This window comes from Puntigrus tetrazona, chromosome 15, assembly GCF_018831695.1.
Source record: "Puntigrus tetrazona isolate hp1 chromosome 15, ASM1883169v1, whole genome shotgun sequence".
NCBI lineage: Eukaryota > Metazoa > Chordata > Actinopteri > Cypriniformes > Cyprinidae > Puntigrus > Puntigrus tetrazona.
Genome location: NC_056713.1, coordinates 8,497,994 through 8,521,837, shown reverse-complemented (window position 1 = coordinate 8,521,837; position 23,844 = coordinate 8,497,994). Strand labels below are relative to the sequence as shown.

Here is a 23,844-nt window from a genome sequence, read left to right as displayed (position 1 = left end):
TTCCCCGTGTGGAAAAACACAATGTAGGTGCTCAGGCATGCACTGGGAGGCAGATCTCCAGGGCTGCCCCGAATCTCATTAGAGGACTTTCTAAAGTTTATTATGATTGGACGGCCTTGTGAAAAGAAAGCAAGGGCCCTAAGAGTGCGGGGTAAGCCTGAGGGTGTGTGTATGAGTGTGTGTGTGTGTGTGTGAGGGAACAGAATTAGTCCCATTCCCATACAGGAAGCAGATGTTTTGCTGTGGCCAAGTAACTCTGGGAAATCCACCGAGACAGGTCTTAAATGTCGTAACTCTTCATTAACTCGATGCGGAGTAAATGGGATTTTGTACACGGGGCCAATCTAGTTTCTCTTCCCCGTTCCAAATAAACGCATATAAGTGCACTTTTCCGTGCTTTTGAGTGCCTTTAAAGGGGCGCTCATAAAGGCGACCAGCAGGGGGAGGCTTTGAAAACAAATCTGCTCATTGCGTAGCGAGATTGGGCCCTCGGCAGGGAGCGAGCTACAGCGCTGGGCACAATACACGGCCTGAAGAGACTTCCTGCGGGGTGAGGGATGAAAAATAAGAAACTAACTTGAGAAATAAAGATGAAACGCTAGCTTGGCAATGGGGAAAGCGGTGCCGCATGGGTTTTAGCTCATAGATTAACGCCACAGATGCTTGAGAGCATGGAGCTGTGCGTCACATTTAGATTATCTGCCGTATTCTGACTATAGAGAGGGGATTCGGGTAAGATGAGCCAACCTTGTAGATAAGAAAATATGCTCGAATTCTGATACGTGGCCACATGTTTGTATACTGAGGCCAGATATAATTCGTTTTATTACGTTGTCATTAACTATTGGTCATTTTTAAATAATAATAATATTGACCATAATACAATTTTGGGAAAATGGGAACATGGGTAAATAAAAATAATGCCTGTTATGACATCATATTCTTATGTGTTTTGTGACATATTCTAAATGGCAAAAATATTTATTTTTAGTAATTGTTTTTAATTATTTATTTCTGCTGCTTATAATGTTGGAAACTGCAGTGAATTGTAAAAGAAATTGCAAAAAACAAATATAATATATATATATGTATATATATATATATATATATATATATATATGTGTGTGTGTGTGTGTGTGTGTGTGTGTGTGTGTGTGTGTGTGTGTGAGTGTGTGTGTTCTCAATGAAAATGACATTAGTATTAAATATTTTAAGCATTTGTCTTCTTATTTTCCCATATAATTCACAAGTAGGCAATTAGCTTGCATTATTACCCAAACAACGTACATTGTCTTTCTTTCGCCAAACGCATAAAGAACAGTTTTCTCTTTCTGAAGAGCGGTTTTGCTTTGACAACGGTGTTAATTCAATAGCTATGTTGCGTATGCACAGACAAATATAGCTAAAATGCTGCAACTCATCCATTAAGGCCTGACTATTATTCAGCAACATCCCCGCTACCACGATCACTGCATGTGTGTGTTTGGTGAAGGGTTCTCTTAGGTTGACTTGTTTTCTTTAGCGTAACTGGACACCATTTCCCTCCAGGACTGTTTTTCAGTAAACTAGCCCCTATCTGCAGCGCATATGCTCTCACTGCGACAATAATACGTATTCAGTTAATACGTGCACGTACAATACAAAGAATTATAGAAAGTAAAAATATATTTTATTTAAAAATCTGTGTGTCCAACACACACACATACACACGCACACACACACACACACACACACACACACACACACACACACACACACACACGCACACATTATCAGGGCAGAGAGCAGTGTATAGTTTACCTTGTAGATTGTCTTAAGTGCTGATTGTTTTGGTTTGTCTGCATCACCTGTTTCTGGTTTAGTGTCAGGATGATGGAAAGTTTCCACACTATAAACATGAGGGATAAACATGACTGAACCTTAAAATGAGAGTGTGTGTTTTTTATGCTTCTAGCAGCACCAAACAGAACTGCAAATGAAATCATGATTTTCAAGCAGGCAACAACAGATAACTACACCCCAAACTCGATTCGATGTTGCTATGCCTGTCTCAAACAGACATTTTGAAATCAACCAATCAACTAAAGTCACTTTCATTTTGAGCTAGAATAGAAGAAAGCATTTTAACACTATAAAAACGTAAGGGAACAAAGAGACGAGTAAAAAAGTTTTATTTAGAATTTTCAAATATTTTAGCGAAATACTGATGAATGAAAACTATGCACAAATAAATAAGTGAATAAATATGCAAGAAAATTGCTAAAATGTAACTACGACAAAAATTAAGAGTATAAATGTAGAAACCAAAACATTAATAAAAATGTAAAATCTTGACAATGCTAGAATAACGCTATGTATATGATATAAATATGCGTATGCATGCGACATGTTGAAGTAACAATAAAATGTCAAAATACTTACGTAATTATTTATTGTATTAATATCTTACCAAGTAGCATATACAAATACTTGTCCTGTGCAAAGGACAGGGAAATTTATCTAAATAATGTTAATAATGAAATAAAAATATGTTGTCATTTACTAACCTCTTGTTGTTAATCACGTGTATGATTGTTTTCTTCAGTCGACCTCATAATGAGATGTTTTGAAGAATGTCCAAGTTGCTCTTTTCCAATGAAAGTAAGCCGTGATAGTACTAAAATGACTAAAAATAAAAAAAAATTAAATAAAGATTTATAAAAACACACGTGACGTATATGTACATATATATATATACTACACACACATATATATATATATATATATATATATATATATATATATATATATATATATATATATATATATATATATATATATATATATATTTATAAACAGGCACAAACAGTCATTAAAACATTAACCAAAATTTCAATTAAAATAAAATATAAAATAAAAGACTTAATTAAAATATGAACAACAACTACAATATTAAAACAATGATGTTAATACCACTTTTGTTATTGGCAGAATTTTTTTATTTTTAACTTAACTATTACTAAAAGTTAAAACTTAGACTAGAATTCTTTTAAAAAAATAAATAAAAATAAAAAGCTGATGTGGTGAATAATTTGATTGTTGAGTTACAATTATTTTCAGAAAAAAAAGAAAAATATCACTATTATGGGTGTAATTGAGGCTCCTAAAAGGTGGATACTCTTATTAGGATATTATTGCTCCTAGTAAATGCTACAAATATGTTTTAGGGCTAAGTAAGGTGTAAAGTTGTGACTTTAAGGGCACTGCGCTGTTACTGCTGAAAGTAATTATTTGTCTGAGAGTGTACTGACTATTTAGTGCACCGTAGTGTGTGGTTTCATCTTCTGACAGGGACATCTCAGATGGTCGTCTGTCTGCTTTCACTCCAAAACCCCCACGGTGAGCCCACACTGAGGGGCAATGTGTGCTTCAGCACCTGCAAATGAAATTAAAACAGATTAATAGTGCGCAGAACAAACAAACTCAAGCCCTCTGCAGGCAACATGCAAATGTGCCGCTTGTGTGGAGGATAATGGGACATTTTAGATTGAAATGACAGATTTTTTAATCTCCTACCATACCGCGCGGTCACTAAAATTCATCGGAAACCGATTATTGCGTACGGGAATGCAATTGCAGGGCATCCGAATGTCTGCGGTGGAGATTAAGCGTATAACAATACAAATCATTAGAAGTCATAAAAGACATGAATCATATGTTCGGCCTTTCATTTTTAGCTACACATGAGCGTATAAGACCATTGAACACTCTTTTGTCCTTCGCACCCGTGTGCGTTTCCCATGCGTTTCTACAGCATTTGCATGAGAACAGCCCTGAGAGGCGGGTGTGAAATATTCTTTTCATGCTCCGCTAAAGGATGGAGATCCCTGTCAAGGCGAAGCTATCTTGTTGTGGCTTTGGTTTGTTTCGAGACCGCTGGAATCCATGAGCTGAGGTTTTATGTCATGTAATGGCTTCCCATTTGCAAGGTCGGGCCTCTGCAGCTGCAGAGCCCATTACAAGTTGATTGACATCATTCTTGGGACGTTTACAGGTCATTTGCAACGGCATGCGGTGCACGGTAATGGATTAAAGTCATATGAAAGCACACTTGTCGAGTTTCTGGACTTCGTTTTTTGAGATTTTGAAATTGCATTTTTTTTTTTGCTGAATTGCTGTTTATTTGTTCATAAAGATGTGAGGGAGTCCATTTAAAAAATAAGAGTTTGCATTATAAAGAAAACTATTTAAATAAACATTTCAGGTCCTTAGAAATGTACTTTTTTTATTCATTATTTCATTGTTAAACATTTTTCGAAATACATTTACAATTGAATGACTCTAAAAAAGGCTATGTTGTTTAATCATGAAAACAAAGCGATAACACATTTTTTTCTAAATGTTGTTTTTTGCAAAGGTACACCAAATGGCAATGTTTGGGTTCTGTGCTATATTTAATTATATTTAATTTATTTATTTATTTATTTTTTACCTTTACTTTTTGTGTTAGTCAAACCACATGACTGTTTTGTTAGATAAAAGTTTATATATATATATATATATATATATATATATATATATATATATATATATATTATTAGTGCTGTCAAATGATTATAGTGTATGATTAACACATAAAAAGTTATTGTTATTGTTTATTTTGTATGTACACATACACTTGCTATATGTTTATATTAATATATAAATTTGATATAAATATATTAATATATATTTTAATAAAAAAACAAAAACAAAACAAAAGATCAAACATAATTTTTATTCAGGAGTTGAAACCATTTAAAATTAATTGGACAAAACAATTGTGCCACATTGGTCCATACACCACCATTCAGAATGTAGGCTTGAGTTATAAAACACAGTAAAAACAGTAATACTATAATATATTATTACAATATTCAAATAACGCTATTGTATTTTAATATATGTTAAAACATACTTTCCCATTCTGATTTAAGAAATCATTATAGTATGCTGATTTGTTGCTGATTTGTACCATTTCTTATTACAATCGATACTGAAAACAGTTTTGTGAAAGCCATATTTGAGGATTCAACAGAAAGCTCAAAAGAACAGCTTCCATTTGTAACATTAAAAAAAGTCTCTTTTAACCGGCTTAATGCATCTTTGCTGAATAAAACCCGAATTTCTCACGCAGAGCGGATGTGCGTAGTGGTTAGTACACATTCTTGCACACAGCCGTGCGGTCTCTTGAAGGATCCCCCTTTCTGGTCATCTGGGCTGAGCGCAGCAAAAGCTGGGGGTGTCTTTTCGGGTGATGTTCCTTTTTGCCCCCTGACACTGTTGTGATTAAGGATTAAACCGGAGAGGAGTCTTCAGCCATTTCTCCCCTTTCCCTAAACAATCACCCCTCCCTGCCCCCCACCTCCTTCTTTTACCACTCATCTGTTCCCCTGGGGGTCGGGGGAGGCTTTTTAGCCCAAGAACTTTTTACTCATTATGTTCTAAAGTCTTTCGCTCAATCAGTGGAGCAGGAGGGAGACACCCCCCACCCACACATCCACCCACTCAAACACCCACCCAAAAGCCCCTCTTCCCTAACCACACACCCGACCTGACAACAACATCGCGGCAAACACCGAAGCCCCTTAATGCTTCTCCCAAGTACCCAAAACAAACTGACCAGATGTCTGTTTATCACACGCTAATGACCAAGAGACAACAGGTTTAGTGTTCTGGGCCGCCAGGTATTTAGATTTCAATCATTTCGGGCCTCTAATGAGCAGCGAGGACTTCTGAAGTTTGACTTTTCCCCTTCTCTACAAGTCTGTTTACTCCTCCATAACTCCTACTGAACCGTTACGTCACCCTCTGCCTTAAAAGCACTTGTTGTTTTTCCTTATTAGAACGGTAATGAGGTCTCCGGTTCCTTGACCTCCTCGTATAAGTACGTTTTTAATTATAAGCTAGTTCTGCCGGGAGCTTTAACAATAGGTATTAGACGGAGTAGCCGTTTTGTTTGGCGGCGAGGTAAAGTTACCGCCGCATGGATGGAAATTAGACTTAAGTCTGCTAGTTCACAAGAGCCCTTGTGTCTCAACAAGTCCTTCATGAGATGACATATTGGTTTGGTGGAACCTCCTCCTTTTACATTTTGGTCTGCTTTTCATTAACAAAGGGGGAAATCTTATTAGCGCGGCTCTACGTGGTGAGAGAGTAAAGTTACGGGAAATAACAAGCCACCTAAAAAATAAAGAGAGCAGACACTATTAAATATTTTATTTTTGGTTTAATGGTTTAATGGCTTGCCGTGCCCTTTTTTAGCGCTCAAAATAGATGGTTCAATGAGAAACCTTTAACATCCATAATCGTTTCATTCTTTATTGTGGAAAAAGGTTCTTTAGAATTAAGAAATGTTCTTCACATCTAGAAAGAAAGAAAAAAAACAATCAATGAAAGGTTATTTGGGGAAACAGAAATGGTTCTTTTATGGAATGGCTTTAGAAAACTTCTTTTGGAACCTTTATTGATGTTAGATGGATCCATGAGGAACCTTTAACATTCATGAAATCTTGGAAATAAATGGGGTTATCACGGTGATGCCAGAGAAGAACCTTTTTTTTTCTTTTATTAATCTAAAGAACCTATTTCCAAATCCATTTTTGTCCAATGGAATGTGTTCTTCAACATTAGCGTAAAAAGTTTGGTTTTAGGAATATATAAAGACTTCAAAAGTTCATTATCATTTTTAAAATGTTCTTCACAGTAGAAAAAAAAAAGCCCCCTGGTTTGGAGGAACCCCAAATGTTTTTTCTGTGGCATCGCCTCGGGATGCCCTTCTGGAACATTTATTTTAAAGAGTGTTGGACTGATAATCATCAGGAGCTGTGGTTACCAGATGTTAGTCAGGTCAGACGTCATATTACATCCATTACACGGATGAAAACAATGAGGGATAGACTTTCGCTCTTTACAATGCACTACACTGAAGGTCCTAAAGATGTAATCTCTGCCAAATCACAACTCTTATGGAGTTTTTGTCTATCGGTCATTCTTGGAAAAGACTTCCATCAACCGAACAATATGGATGTCAAACAACAGCTCGATCTATTGAACACACTGTACTTCAAATTGAATACGGCACCCTGACTCAAGGTTTGTTAATGAATAGCGTACAGTCTTAGCTTAGCTTACAAAAACACTACTAAACGTTTTAGGTCCAGTGAAGCTGCAGTTTAGACTCGAGGTTTAATTGATAACCAAAAAAAAAACCCGACAGAGAATCTACCTTAGCTTGCGTCTGCAACGGCAGGTCTTCATCCCCGTCTCCTCTCACAGTGGGATCAGCTGATCAGTGTGTCTGTGGTCACCAGGAAAAGGGATATAAAGTGACTTTAATGTCAGCGTCTTCACCAGCGGGTGACACTTTCAACACCTTCGCTAGGTTGTATCAAAGCACCTCAGAGGGTCGTCGTCTCCAGGTCTGACGGGGTGGCGTGATCGAACCTTGAGATGTTTTAACACAGTAACATCATTCACAATAGCCTCAAACAATGTTTTCTTAAACTAATTGAGTACAGCTAAAAGACTCAATGCATAGTGAAGGAAAATGAATATGATTTAAGTGTCTTATGCTCACCGAGTTTATTTGAATAAAACTTAATATAAGCACGCACACACACACACACACACACACACACACACACACACACACATATATATATATATATATATATATATATATATATATATATATATATATATATAAGTTGAGACTCAATAATAATGATAACAATAGTTCCTGCTATTATCATTTTTTTTGCTGTTTTGGTGAAACAGGCCCATTTGTATCAGGTTTCTTTGAATATGAATGTATGAATAGAAAGTTAAAGGTGACGACGTTTATTTGAAATATTTTGCGGCATTATAAATGTCTTTACGGTCACTTTGGATCAATGTGCTCCTTGCGGAATAAAATAATTAATTTCCTTTAATTATAATTATTCCTTCAATTTAATTTCATGTTGCTTTTTCATTCCCAAACGTTTTTTTAACACTGATAATAAATGCTGTTTCTGATGTAGCCTACTTCACTTTTAAAATAATGAAAATAACCTACAAAGCAGGTTTTTGTGACAACATGCCCCAAAAGCAAGTTAGCATTTTTTTATCATTATACTTAGGCCTACTGTGGTATAAATATTATATTATACCCTACACATTTCTGATGTATATATATATATATATATATATATATATATATATATATATATATATATATATATATATATATATATATATATATATATATTCGTATGCTAAATAAAAGCTAGGCTATAAGCAAAAACAAACGACTAGCAACTCCCTCGTATTTTGTTGTAGTTCAGCGTGGAGGGGGCGGAGCCAGCAGAACGCGGAGGTGTGGTCGACGAGCAGCAGCCTTAAAAACACGTGTTGAGCAGAAAAGCGTGGAGTTCAAAAAAAAAGAAAAAAAAAAAAAAAGAAGGAAACTACGAGGGAGTTGCGTGGGATCGTAGAGGAATCGCCTAATAAAGTCTTCGTCACCCAGGACTATGCCGTCCTACGCACTCAATCAGTTTATTGATCTGGATGATGTCCTGTGCAAGGTATATTTAGAGTTGTGTGCATTAAAAAACGACCGTGTGATTGTTTAGTTACCGATCGCGAAACGTGTTTCTAGCGCGAACTTTGCAATGCATTCGAATGCACTTTGCAGGACGCCTAACGCAGACGTGTTCTTGTAAGGCTGACGATAACTGATCGACTTAATTTGACGAAGTGCTGCTCGCTAGAAACTTCCCAGCCTGGGAGGGATCGCGGGCCACGAGTGAGCGCCTTTTTATTGGAATCAGCCATTATCGTTATGTTGTGCTAATTTTGCGCGATTGGCGTTTGAACGGAACGGCGTGAAATCACCGTTGCTTGTGGCGTTGTTGAGACGCAGGGCGCAAATATTATAACACGGTTTGGTTTTTAAACGTAAACAAGTTGGTTGCCCGGAGTTGTAGAACCAAAAAAGAACTTAGCAAGTGTTTTTCCCTCCCTCTTTTGTTTAGATCTTTATACGTGCGTGCGTTAAGTGAACGCTAACTGAAGTCTCAGATTTGAAATCGCGGTCTTTTTTATTGCTGCATTCAGTTATTCTTTGCGAATGGATGCGTTCGACTCGCATGCGAATCGTTCAAACGAGTCGGCTCACTGGAACCTGTTGCAAAGGACCGAATCATGCTTGCAAATACTGAAGCGCTTACTAAACTATATATAAAGTAGTTAACGTTTTGAAGTGAATCAAAAAGTTGTCCAAGACAAAAACGCATTTTGGTTTTAGGACAACTTTGATGAGAATTTGTGATTCACTTCAAATGTTGACCAGTAGGCCACTGTGTGTATACTAGTCAAAATAGTATTTTGTATTCGATCAAAACCTTTCTAACTTGACCTGAAAACCAAAATGTGGTCTTGACAACTTTTTTTTGATCCACTTCAAAAGACTACTGTATGTGTATCAGTTTTCAATGGAATCGTTCTTTTTCAAAGCCCAGATTTGCTGACTGAATTTGCAAGAAAAGCTTCGCTTCTAGATTTCTAATCTTTTCGTTCTTTTCCCTGCAGCACCTTTTAAATCTTGATCTTCGAGAGCCGATGAAACCCTCGCACGCAGCTGCTGTTGGATACAGGAAGCCCGACAGCCCAGTTTCCTCCACCGGCTCAGGACTTTCTATTGACAGCATCGAGAGCGGGACCATGAACTCGAACTGCTGGGGCCCCCAGAAAATCTCATCACAGTCAAAGTGGACCAAGATGTCCTTTTGGTCCGAGCGCTCCGTTAGCATGGTGGAGGGCAACACTGGAAGCCTGGGTTGGTCTTCTGCAGAATCCGGGCATTTAAAGCAATCCCCGGTCACGTCCGGTGCCGTTTCCCTCTCCGGCTCCACGTCTTCGGTGACCTCGTCGCGCTACAAGACCGAGCTGTGCCGCACATTCGCCGAAAGAGGCGTGTGCAAGTACGGCGGCAAGTGTCAGTTCGCCCACGGCCCCGAAGAGCTGCGAGACCTCAACCGTCACCCGAAATACAAGACCGAGCCCTGCCGCACTTTCCACTCCATTGGCTTCTGCCCCTACGGCATCCGTTGCCATTTCGTGCACAACGCCGAAGACGATCAGGTTCAATCCCGACCCCAGACCTCCAACCCCGCCGTCCAAAGGCCTCCACTCCTGAAGCAGAGCTTCAGCTTCTCCGGGTTCCCGACAACACCCCAACTTGTAGAAGCCCCTCTAGCGCCCTCAGCGTTTCTACGAGCGCCTTCGGTTTCGACGCCGACGTCTACCGCCATGTCCGATCTTCTCTCCCTGGCCTTTCCCGATATAGACCCAAACGCCCTTCTGGACCAGGCCCGAGAGCTGCAGCCTCAATTCCTGCCCTCTCCCGACTCTGGCTACTCTCACTCGGGACTGACGCCCACTTTATCACCCACCCAGCTCGCCCCATCCCACCCGAGGCCTGCCTTCGACAGAGTCCCACCGGAGGGGCTTCCCTAGGCGTCCGAAGCCTATCCCGCACCTCTCTCTCAGACCACGAGGGTGGCAGCTGCAGTTCTTCCTGCAGCATGAGCGGCTCTGAGTCGTCGTTCGGACCAGAAGCCAGCGGGCGCAGGCTTCCCATCTTCAGCCAGCTTTCGGTGCCCGACGACGGCGTCTACAACGAAGGCAGCAACTCCGGCACAAGCTTCTTCCTGTAGACTGTCGCTCCTCTCGGGGAATGAACTGTATACTGTGGTATACCTACTGTATTATACGGCCGATACTTGACATTTTAGTTGAGCTCAGAGTGAAACATGCTGTTTGAAGGTACTGAATGTTGAAATGATTCTTTAAGTGGGGTTTCATGTGCTTTTTAGGTGGAGCCATTCTCCATGTTTTATTTTCTGATGACCGAAAAGACAAGTTGGGGGGGATTGACTTGAAAAGTTCTGGCATCGGTGTTGTTTGGTAACACGTGAAGCTGTTAACTTTTAAGATGCATTTAGCAATCAGCTATTTACAGAATTATTGTACCGAAATAGCCAAAGAGAGGTTATGACAAGGTCTTTTTCAATATTTGAGAGATTTATTGTACTTGTTCTAACTAAAGACCAATTTTTTTTCCCTCCCCCACAGTTTGTATACTGCCACTGTAAACCGACTGTTTCTGATGTTAGAATTGAATTTGTGTTAGTCTACAATATCATTCTTCCAGCTCCTTTTTTTTTTTTTTTTTTTTGAGATCAGCGTTTGGTTCGTTCCCAGACCTTTTGCTTTAAGTTTCAGAGGATCCGTACGCAGGCCTCTGGAAGTGCACAGTTGGAGCTTTACTTGGAATGAGTTGCCTGTGTCATAGTTTTTGGTTGTGTAGCTGTTATTGTGAGTTTAGGCAAATCAATTTATTACTGTATGAGCCTTTAGTGGCCTTGTGTTTGGTTTTTTTTTTTTTTTTTTTTTTTTTTTTCTTCTTTTTAATAGCTGGTTCTGATGGGTCCCTTTTTTTTTTTTTTTTTTTTTTTTGCATCTGTTTGTCTGAGATGCCCTTGTTGGCTTTGTTACATGATGGAGAGTTTCAAGTAACTTAATTTCCTCTTTTTTTTTTTTTTTTTTTTTTCTTTTTATTTATTTTATTGTATTTATAGAAAACATTGTTTTTTGATAACGTTTGTATTAAGTTTAATATATTGATTTTTCTTCTCCCTGCTGCCCCTCTCATTTTTGTACTGAAAATAAACCCTTGTTGTTGAACATTGACTCCCTGTGATTCTCTTCAATGGGTGGTTCGTCCAAAAATCAATCTGGTGAACAATGATTTGATTTTAATTTCAAATCTGCAAGAGCGTTTGTCCATTCATGAGTCGACCATGGGCCAAATTGATGTTCAGATGGAAAAATATACTTTTATTTTTTTTTATTTATTTTTTTTCTTTCAATATGCCGAAAGCACTCATTTACAAAATTAACTTTGCAAATGCAAAAGCTCCCAACTTTTAATTTCCGTTAAACACGTAATCATTTCAGTTGTTTTGGTGCGCAGTGAGCTAAACATTTCTGCAGTGATTTTTTTTTTTTTTTTTTTTTTTTTTTTTTTTTCTTGCATTATTCATCCATAGTCATACGCTATGACTTGATTTGCTAAATTGTGCTTTTGATTCTAGTATCTTATCAGTGCTGTGGGTTGCTTCGTCCTTCATTTATTGTTTCTTGTGGTTGGGGGAGGTGGAAGTAGATCACATCTAGTATGGAAATGAGGAAAAAGTCCTTTGTTTTTTCTGGTTAACCCCCCATTTGCTTATCCCTCTATGTATTAACAGGTTGTGGGTGATTTTCATTTTTTATATATATATACACACACACACTTACAGCTTCATAAATATAGTTTCATAGCATATATTTATGATCTGTGTCTCTACACTAAAGTGACATATTTACTTCCAAATGAGGGTCCTTTTGGTGTTATGTAGAGTTGAAACCGAATCCCACGAAAGCTTTTGACAGTTAAGTAACAAGAAACTGATTCTGTTCACTATTCACTTGTCAGGGAGGACAATGGTCCGGGGAGGCGTCCTTTGAGAGAGGCGAACCAGGGAAAGGGTTAAAACTGTCTTACTGTTCTCTATTGTGTGCGGGGAAGATTCTCCCACATCGCCTAGTGAGTTTTTACAAAGCCAGGCGCATTCTCACACAGGGCCCGGATCATATGGAATCCCGAGCAGATGGCCACATTCACTGGGACTGTGGGTCAAACATATGCTCTCCAGGCTCTTGTGTAGAAAGGAATCCGTGAGCGGAAAGAGCTGGGGGTGGGGAGCTCAACCTGGCTACTGTAAGACAATGGGAGAGAGAAAGAAACACTTGCAACTTGTTGGGATCGAGCGTTCTCGTGTGAAAGAATCAACTCACTGACTGTTTCGTGTGCAGCAGTGCATAAATCGTCTAGTAGTAGTGTTCGGATTTAAGCAGGTACTTAAGATTTTTTTTTTTTTTGTGGTAAAAGGTAAGTATGAGGACACATAACTCCAAAAAATATTAAAGTTTAAAAGCCGTATTAATTATTATCCACTACATTGCAAAACGACTGAAGCAAGATTGTTTTATGTTCTTAGGACATCAGTCTCAAAGATTGGGGCAAGTTGTCACATTATATGTGTTACTTTTTATAATCTAATCAATTATTATCTATCTATCTATCTATCTATCTATCTATCTATCTATCTATCTATCTATCTATCTATCTATCTATCTAAATTCGTAGACTATAAAAATATATAATTATTTAGTATTTTAATTTCAAATGTCTCTTTTTTTTCTACTAGATCTATATTTCAGTGATGCAAAGCTGAATTTTCACCATCGCTACTCTGTTTGAGGAACATTTCTTCCCACAATGCTTACAATTTTGCGCAAATCACGATACTTTTCTTCTTCTTCAGGATTCTTTGATAAACAGAAGGTCCAATGAACATAATCTATTTAAAATATAAAGCCCGCGTTACATCACAAATGTCCCTGGTGTTACTTTTGATCAATTGAATGGGTCCACGTTGAATAAAGCTATTAATTTCTTCGAAATAAAGGTTTTGAATACATTATATATAGACTAGACTTTTGGTTCAGGTGGTGTTACAAGCTTTCAGTCAGCACTGAGTCAGATGACTGGGGCTGCTTTTATGATATGCGTCGCATTTTCAAGAAAGAAAGAATACGCGACTGTACCTTTAAAAACTTTGGAGGCGCATACATCCGAACAGCCAGCAGAGGTCAGTAGAGTCAAACGTTAATTCCGATTTGGCTAAATATCTCATAGACGCTAGTAAACAGGATTTCAAGCAGGAAGCTGAAATAGCAAACAGCACGCTTCAGGCGTTCATTCATATTGAAATAAAAGTTTTTGATACGGTAGATTTAACTGCTAGCTGCGCAGTACATAAGCGTTCCCGTTTAATACGTACCACAGTTGGTGGTAAAATATTATTTTTGGGGAATCCCCTCATCAGCCATCCCATGAGGCCTTTCAGATGTCTCGAGATTAATACATTTTCCGTGTTTTATTATGTTTATAATTTCCCCCAGGAAGGTCAGAACTGCAACAGCATGTAAATTTAGACAGCGCAGGACCTTACGACAGCAAAAAACGGCGCATGTTTTCATTAATGTCACAATCGGTCAGTTTCACTTCCCATTCCTGCTTGCTTCATTTCCTCCTAATGCAGAGCGGTACCTCATAAAAGAGGAAGTGCTTGAGGCCCGAGACACACTAGCAGTTCAGAACTCGCGAGGCCTTTGTAATCAGGCTGTCGGGTCTTCGTTGGAAAGGCTGAAAGACTTTGTGTTATTATAGAAAATCTGAACAACAACTGCGTTAAAAGACTGAAAAAGTTAGGCAATGCGGAAACTGCACTGTTTCTGAGCGGATCGTTGGTGTGGCAGAACTATACTTTCCCAGAAAAGTTCGGATATCCAGTCTCTTTTTTTCATCGGGGTGTTGTTTTAGATAACAAGGGTGGACGCGCATTTTTCACTTTCTGATGTTTTTGGAAAGTCGCCGATTATTTCAGCTGCGGGTGACTGAGAGCCAGGGGAAAGACATTTTTGCATTGTGCTACTTTAAAAGACTGAGGACTTACAAAACAGTTGTGGATTGAAAAAAAAAGCTCCCTGTCGAGGGAAAAGGCCAATTGGGTAACTCTGAATGAACAAGATGTTTCCAAATGGTTATTCCAAGGTTGTTTGGAGGTCAGTTCCGTTCTGAGGATGAACAGAAAGCACAAAGATTCCTTTAATCCGCGGATTACTGGCATCTGTCTAATTGTATAATTGCGGTGACAAAAAAAACAAACAAACAAAAAATTAATGAAATGGAACAACAGGGTGCAAAAAATAGATTAAAATAAAATAAAATAAAATAAAATTAAATTAAATTAAATAAAATTAAATAAAATTAAATTAAATTAAATTAAATTAAATTAAATTAAATTAAATACTTAGCATTTGCTTACTTAGCTGGGCCAAAATAAATAACACTTTAGTGGTTTTCATTTTTTAATTATGTTAGCTAACCCTTGATTTCAAGGTAAATACACCATCAGTATATATATCAGTATATATATCAGTATACAGATCAGTTATCATTACTACAGTTAATTGTTGACATTGTTATATGATTTAAATTGCAGTATGGCATTGAGAAATCAAGAGTCCTGGCGTAGCACCAGCCAAACTTACTTTTCACAACAACTTCATTTGATATTATATAATAGGGCATAATCAAGCAGACTTAAAAGCTCTCACTACAAAAAGACAGGATTTGTTCCTTTGTTGTGCATTTGTGAAAAGTGCTTTAGACCAAAACAACTCAACAAAGCCTTTGGATCTCAAGGCCTTTCTCTCTCGGGTAACAAAGTCTGGTTCTGTAATCTTTGAGGTTTTATGTGTTTTGCGAAGGGAGAGGCGCTGAAGTTAGAGGAAATAAGGCCACAGATGGAGGCAGCAAAAGGGTGGAGAGCAAAGGGAGACTGCTGCTGTTTTCAGAGCCTCTCTGGGCTGAATGGCACTCTTTGTGATCCTGTCACAGCTCCACATCCCACATGTGTTTCAGAAGCAGCCGTCCTCTCCCCCTGCTGACGAAAGCACTTTAGGAGAGCGAGAGAGCGAGAGAGCGGCCGTCAGAGGACATGTCTCCAAACCCCTATGTGTTTTTAGAGCAGCCCAGGCTTACAATCACATTTCACTGCGTGTGTGGATTTGTCCCGGTGCCCAAGGCTTTGAAAACAAACTTGAATATTGCAAAATTTTGTTCCTGATCCGCTCGGTGTTTTTCTGAATGTGTACTTGTTGTTTACATGTCAAACCATTGAACAATAACCTGTACAGAAAAGCCCAAAAAAAAAAAAAAAAAAAAAAATTATATATATAATAATAATAATATATAATTATAAAATAATAATAAAAATAATTATATACATAAAATATAATAATAAAAATAATTATAATTATAATTATATATATATATAATTATAATTATATATATATATATATATATATATATATATATATATATATATATATAAATGAACTAATTATAATATATAATATTACATAATATATACATAATATTTTTTTACTTATTCTGATTACTAATTACTAAAAAGGTGTAATTATAATTACTTGTTGTATTCAATATAATTAGCCTATATATTTAGTTTTTAATTAAATTTATATCATCTTAACCAAATAAACTGAATAAAATATGCATCAAAACGTAGTTTAGATAAAAAGCTATGTGCATCTATATTTTTACATAAATTCCCAATATATATTTATATATTGTAAAACTACAAAACAACTCAAAAACAACTACACACGTATGCATATTCTGTTTATATTATTATATTTAGTTTTAGTATTAGATCATGTTAACAAATTAATTCAAATAAAATGCACATTTATATATATATATATATATATATATGTGTGTGTGTGTGTGTGGTTTCTCAGCCTTATTATTAATGTCAAATGACCATAGTAACAATGAGAGGAAAATATAGATTTGCACAAAGCCTTCCTGTTTAGCTGAGAAGTCAAAACGCAAACCCTGAAAGTACTGACCAGGCTCTTCTGAGAAATTGTGCAAGTGAGTGTTGCAAGCGATAGCACGCTGCCTAGCAATGAACGCTGTGTTTTGACTGGGGAGCTGTCTGCGTAAACAAAGCCAGAGAAAAGAGCGTAAAGGAGGCGCAGAGTGACCTCACACCTGATGCGAACCAACACGTAAATACTGACATCAGCATCAAAAAAGGGGACTTATTCAGGGCATCGATACCACAGAATTAATCTTACTATGACTCTTTTTCTCACGAGAACCTTTGGGTCTGAAGGTGCAGCCTAATTTGACAGATAAAGCTGGTCTTGTCTAGGCCAGTTTTTACGATACGAGTTTGCCAATATCCCTGCTGATTCAGCAAAGGATTCGAAATTCCCTAGATAGGTATTATCTCGAGATCGTAGCGCGCACGCTCCCCTCGATGCGCAAACTTCCTGTGCGAGGACGGTCCGGAGGCTGGCTGCGACAAACCAGTTTCCTCACGTTTGTCGTTTCCTGTCTCGTACTTCAGCGGCAGCTAGAATGGAATAGTTTTGCACGGATGGAAAAGAAAGAAAAAAAAAAAGCTAACGGTGCAGCTGCTGCAGAAGCGGTCGCGTTCGCTCCTCCGCTGAGAACCATAATGGAAGCGTGTCAGGTGGTTTAAAATCAGACGGGCCTTTGTTTGAACAGCGGTGAAGACTTGACTGGATGAATGTTTTAGAAGGCTTTGAGAAACGGCCCTTTACCCCTATATTTCCAGCGGACTAACTTTGTTATTTCACACAACATGTTCTTAATTTAGAGTCGGCTCTTCAGAAAGCCCCCTTTTGCCCTTGCCTTTCCATTTTCCCTTTTATTATTATTAGTAGTATTTCTAAAGGTGTTTTCCGAGGCAAGCATAGTTATTTCTATTTACTATGCTTACGTTTAGGGGTTTAGCACTTTAGCTACCATGTAACGACAACAAAAAAATAGACACCATGGCAAAATGTATAGTGGTATTGCTGGTTATAATGGGAATTGTATTGATTTTAATGGAAAATGAAATGGTCCCTGTGGGTTTAATTGGTCTCCTCCTATTGGTGGCTTGTTAAAATAATTAAAACCTAATGGAATATGTCCTAAAACACTCTACAGAATACTATTTTTGAATTTTGTAGTAGGCAATGCATTAAAAACCAAAATCAAAATGAATATAATTCTACATATTCATAGTTATATATATCATATATATATATATACACACACACACACACACATTACATATATATATATACTTCCAGAGAGAGCCTGTTCACATACGCTCTTGATTAGTTATGATATTTGATTGATTTTGTTGCATGGTGTGAAAAGCAAAAATGGCTAGTCGCTGTAATCTTATTGTATCGCATGTAGTTAGTACGCGGTGTAACAGTATATTCACATACTTTTCCGTGTGTTGCATGAATATAAAAAGCTAGCATCTGTGCTATTAGTTTTTTTTAAGACGGAATCTCTGACCCAGTTCGTTTGCTGGCTTTAATGGCTGCAATAAACTGTGTTTCCCAACAACTGGCAACCCGGGGGCCTCATTTATAAAATGTTGCGCAGAAACCATCCTAAATTTGATCTTATGATCATTTCTCAGATATGCGTATGTGCCATTCGTGGAATGAACGTACGAAAACGCCTGATTCGCAATGATTCGTTCGTACGTCTCTTTCAGTCGTGAAATCTATGAATCGCAAATAATCTTGAACTTGCGCGCAAATGAATAGTTTCAGCTCATAATTTAGAGCATCAAGCTGCAAGCTTACATGTTCAAAGACCTGCGGTATTCAGACAATAAAGTTCTAGCGCGCATTTAAGAGAAACGCACACTCTACAATCAATAGGTAGGCAGGATTACGGATATGGGGTAGATGTGTATCATATGTACGTGCGTATTAAATGCACACCAACAAATTTTGTATTGCATGCCAAACACGTGGGTATCATAATATGCGCCAAAGCCCATTTTTGGAGTATCGATACCACTAGTTTTCGTTTTTCTTGACGTACAGTTTATACATTTTCATGAGGCCGGGCTGCCCATACATGTTGCTGGGTGGTTGCTATTGGTATTGACAGAGCAGCTGGTGAATAATTAGCACTGGTTTAAACATGCCTCTGAAAATGCTGAAATAATGGAGACGCTCGGCATGCTAAGTTTACAGTGTAGATCCTCAGAGAAACACGTTAGAGTCTTTTTTCCTGGAAGAGGGCTGAGCAACATTTAAAAGCGGTACATTTCCCCACTGAAACATTCTGTTCTCCGGCTTATAACACTTAAACTCATCATTCCTTTTTCACTATCATTTGATGGCAGGTAATTTCCACACTAGATCATTTTCAGAGCAGAGGAAAGGAATTTGGCCTGCGGAAAGTGGCCCTTTCAAACTCCACTCACATTCATACTTCCCTCTCAAAATTCACACACCTGTTCAAATAGCCAGCCTCAGTGGCCACAAAGAGGAATTGTTCACCTCCATACACTTGCGATGTCGTGTGCAGTATTTCAGAATACCCCAGAGGGAACTTATTTTAGACTCAACATAAACAAGATTGTAATGACTTGTTTGAAGTCTGACCATCTGGCCATATGCTGAGGCTGGTTTCATGCCTCACGCTGAAAGGCTGTTTCACATGCCGCGAAAAAAATCATGCCTCAGCAAAACAATCTGGATGAAGCACATGTCTGCTGTCTGAGTTTCTGCTGTCGGAGAGTCAGGTAAATAGACATTGGTAGTATGTTAGTTAAAAACAATATATTGATTTAATGCACGCACACACACACACACACACACACACACAACGTTGAGTTTCTGTGAATTGAGGGTCTTTCCTTAGATTCGTTCTTTCCATTCTATGACTTTTATATTGACTAAATTATATATTTTTTATCACCTAACTCTATAACTAAACCTACTCCCTACAGATAACCTGTTTGCACTGGTACACGTTCAGATAAACATTATTTACTATTTTTATTTTACATTTTTTTCCCCTTGTGGAAAACACAGGCCGGTCCCCAAAATGTCAAAATGTTATTTATTTAAATGTCCAAGTACTTTTTTTTTTTACTCTATCTATCTATCTATCTATCTATCTATCTATCTATCTATCTATCTATCTATCTATCTATCTATCTATCTATAATACTTATATAAAAATAATTATTTTGATTTTAGCTTTACTTAAGTTAACTGTTAAAATGTATTTTATTTTATAATTTTTTTTTATATATATTTCTTTAAATACATGTCCAAGGCATGAATGAAATTTAATGAAATTTTATTGTTTTTACACCACACACATTTTTGGACAATAAATTAATAATTATGAAATGCATATACATATATTGAAAATATTGCTCTCTCTCTCTCTCTCTCTTTCTTTCTATATGTATATATATAGTGCTTCAATCATACCTGAATGATGAGACGGTAGCCTCCAAACAGCACTCAGTGGGGATGTATGCAGATGTTTATTCTGGTTTAAAAAAAAGATTAATTAAATGTCATGACTACATCCACCGATTGACTCATAAATCATATTGCCGAAGAATCATAAATGAGCATTGCAAAGAACATTTAATTAAGCTAATTATCAGTAGATTCATCACTAATTAATCATGACTGAAATATATCAAATATATAGTCATGTTTTGTAGCCAGTAATTTATAAACCCTCCCTGAGCGTGTGTAAGACACGGCATAGTTTAGTGTCGATACATTTTTGTTCAGTCATTCATAGTTTTACATACAGATTTTCTGCCCGCCGATTAAATCCAAATAGAGGAATAAAAGAGCTCTGCAATCAACAGATTGTGACAATCTTTCACAAGGGAACCTGAAACAGGAAGCAGCAGAACTTCTGCACTTCTGAGACAGAGGACAATATGTGTTCTTTTATATTTAGACCTATTCTGCTGTTTTATCCTTTTAAACAAAGAACATAACGTACACTTCTACAATGTGTCAAACAGACAGCTCTGTCTGGAGAACTCATGCAAAGAAGATAACGCTTCGCTGTCTGTTTTCCGGGCCATTATCTTTTACACTTTCATAAACTTTTCTTTGCTACAAATGTTTGGATACAGTATTTTTTCGGGATCTGCTCATATCGCAAGCAGTGATGTACAACTTGTTTAACTTTTTTGTTATCTGAAAAACACAAGATTCCCGTAAACAGTATTTAGAAATTTAAGGCACAGTTTAATTGCACCGCACAGACGACAAAGGAACAGCTAGTCGAATGATTATTTTAACGCATGAAGTCATTTCCTCTCAAGACAGATACGTCTGAGCAGAATAACCACAGATAAAGTTCGACATATTACGTTTGATAAACCGAAAGTGGTATTTTTGAACGGTTCTGACGTTTTCTAATTGAAAACGTAAACTTTTTGTGAAATACCTTGCTTTAAAAATGTGTCATATTTTGAGTCATGCGAATATATTTCAGATAACAGTAGTTAATAAGAAATTACCACATTTTTAACTAAAGGAAACAACATTAGTTTGGTGCTTTTGGCAGATCTTAGGATTACTGTGATAATTATGTTGGGCTATATGTTATATAACTATGTTATAATAATAAATAGTTATGTTTGATTTGTTTATTTTTTTCATACTTAAGTGTATTATGCTTAGATAATGACAAAAGTTGTTATTACACCATTTATAAATATTTGTTAATGATAGTTAATTAAAATATAGTTGTTCATTCGTGTTAGTTAACTAATGTTAGCAAACACAACTTTACTGTAAAAAAAAAAATTACTTTCCGACTCAAAATTTACAAATCCATTTTCTCAGTGTTGCGATTTTAAAAATGCATTAGCAAATGCTGAAAATATCACCATTGAATTCCATAGTATTTTTTTTTCCTACCATGGAAGTCAGTGGAGACCAAAACAGCCAGCTTACAAACTTTTTCAAAAATATCTATCTCTGCGTTCGGCAGAATAAAGACACTCATAAAGGTTCGGAACCGCTTGAGGACGAATAAACGATAACAGAGTTTTCATTTTTTGCGTGAACTATTCCTTTAAAATGAAGTAGTCTATAAGTTGTTGATTATCAGTTCATGCTAACAAATGTCGATAAAGAATGAACCTCATTGTAAAGTGTTAAAAAAATAAGCTAAATGTTATCAACAACAACAATACTATTACTAATACGTTTTAAGGCTAGGCCTTTATTCTTGAATCATTTCTGTCTAAATACAACAAAACTAAAATAAACACATACATACATATATATATATATATAAAGGGAACAGGAAGCAGCAGGAAGAAAAAGATGCTCCATGGGGCCTTGATTTTGGCCCAAAAAAGCAGAGCGAAGGAAAAGAGGAAATAGTTGCCGACTGACGTCAACAGTCAGCGGTGGAAGTACCTTCCTTTTATAGACATGCTCTCTGCTTTTGGTACATTCCTTACTCCAGCAGCGCTCGTCCCAGCAGCCCCGGGGAGAAGCTTGCCCGCTTGCTAATGACGCAAAAGCACAAACACAGTAGGGAGAGATGAGGGAGAGACGAGGGAGAAATCCCACCCCTAATCCTAACTCTTACTTTTACCCTCCGGCCATGGCAGGGCGCGGTGCGCTTACGTAAAAAAAAGCCTTATAGATATCGTAGCATACAACTACAACAACAGGACGTGTGAGTTTCAACTTTAGCACAGCGACATACAAACGGGACACTCCACACAAAATCCCACTCAATGCAACCCAGTTCGTATTTCCTAAAACAGGCGTGTTTTACAGGAAGTTTTCATGGGATCGTAACACTGGAAATGGAAACACCCTCCCTCCAGTCAGGGTCGAGAATACTTCTCCACAGATGCAAGCCATTTGGCAGCGAGCGTCTGTGATTTGAGCAATCTCTCGCTCTCGACTCTCATATTTTCGGGCCACATGTGTTCCTTCCGCACACGCTCCTTGCTTGGGATCCGACCTCGTTGCGTTCTTGGCAGGCGAATCCTCGACAGGCTTAGACAGCAACTTGCAGGGGCAGAAGAAAAGCCAGATGCGTTTCCATGACGCTGCGCACGTCTGCGCTGAGCGGGAGTTGCGCAATTCCCTTTATGCTACTTGAAGCAGAAATGCAATTTCCACGATCTTAACTTCAGAGCACACCTTGAACCCTGAAATCACGTGGATAACGCGAAACCCTCACAGGACTTCCTGCACGCTGAATATGGCTCACGGCTTTATTCCTTAAAGAGCTATTCCAGGTTCAGTGCTGTCAGCGCTAGAGGCTTGAACACCAAAAAAAACTAAAGTTCCACTAGTCCCTCATTGTCTTTAGCAAAATGTCTGGGTTGTGATGGAAGCGAATCCGTAAAATGTTCAAGGATAGCCACAAGTCGCAAACAGTACGAGCGCTGAAGTGATCCGAATGTGGAAAAATGACTTACTAATAATTTCGGTGTAAAATTATACCCTGTACAACTTTGCTATGGCAACGCAACCCCAAAACCAACACAACTTAGCTCCAATTACACACAAGTTTTACCAGGTACAGATTTTTAAGACTTTATTTAATTATAAGCTTCATAATACAAACAAATTGACCTCATTTGTTGCCATTGCCAGTGCCTCGCTGTTATCTCTAGTGACTTTTTATGAGAATAAGAAATGAGTTGATTGTTTTATGTTTTTTTTTTGCGATAATCAACACTATGTTATACATTTTTAGCCTTTTTAGGTGCTTTATGTAAGTTTCAGTTCTGAAAAATCAGGCCTTTTACTTTTTTTTTTATTGCAATTGCCTTTTGCCATTTATTTTTTAACAAAAAACATTCCGCGTTTAAAAAATATGAATATATAAATATACGAAAACGTGTTTAAAATAGATTTATTTTATGCTGAGCATACTGCAAATACATTTGCATAACTATTGCTTATTGATAAAGCAATTTTGGGATACTTTTGCTATACTAAATATGGCCTTTATATTTTTTAAACTATTACGTTTTGCCTTTTTTAAGAAACCGATAGACAGGTTGAGATTTGTTTGTGATAATCAGCACTATTATTATGCCGGCAGTTGGACTGTAAAACTTATTTAAGGTCACTGTTGCACTCAGGCCATAGTCGTGGCGATTTGATAAGGCGAGATTTTAAAATCTAACCGATGGAACATTAACTCCGCTCTGTCTTCTTTGACATTTCTTTAGTCAATGAACATAAACGTATCGCAGCAAGCAGGTTAAACATTAGACACCCAGGCTG

The 23,844-nt window shown here is 37.5% G+C and overlaps 1 protein-coding gene and 1 long non-coding RNA gene across 2 annotated transcripts; one reads left to right on the top strand and one right to left on the bottom strand.

Moving 5' to 3' along the window:
• The first annotated feature begins 8,378 nt into the window (after positions 1–8,378).
• On the top strand, positions 8,379–11,456 carry zgc:114130 (uncharacterized protein LOC570332 homolog). The gene is given in 3 exon segments (XM_043258381.1): positions 8,379–8,585; positions 9,592–10,465; positions 10,468–11,456. Coding segments are annotated over 3 exon segments (1,179 nt in total). The 5' UTR covers positions 8,379–8,531; the 3' UTR covers positions 10,719–11,456.
• A 3,657-nt stretch (positions 11,457–15,113) lies between these two features.
• Positions 15,114–23,404, bottom strand: LOC122358524. The gene is made up of 3 exons (XR_006252618.1): positions 22,006–23,404; positions 20,035–20,095; positions 15,114–15,632 (listed from the first exon to the last, which is right to left on the bottom strand). It is a non-coding gene; the product is annotated as an uncharacterized LOC122358524 (long non-coding RNA).
• Positions 23,405–23,844: the final 440 nt, after the last annotated feature.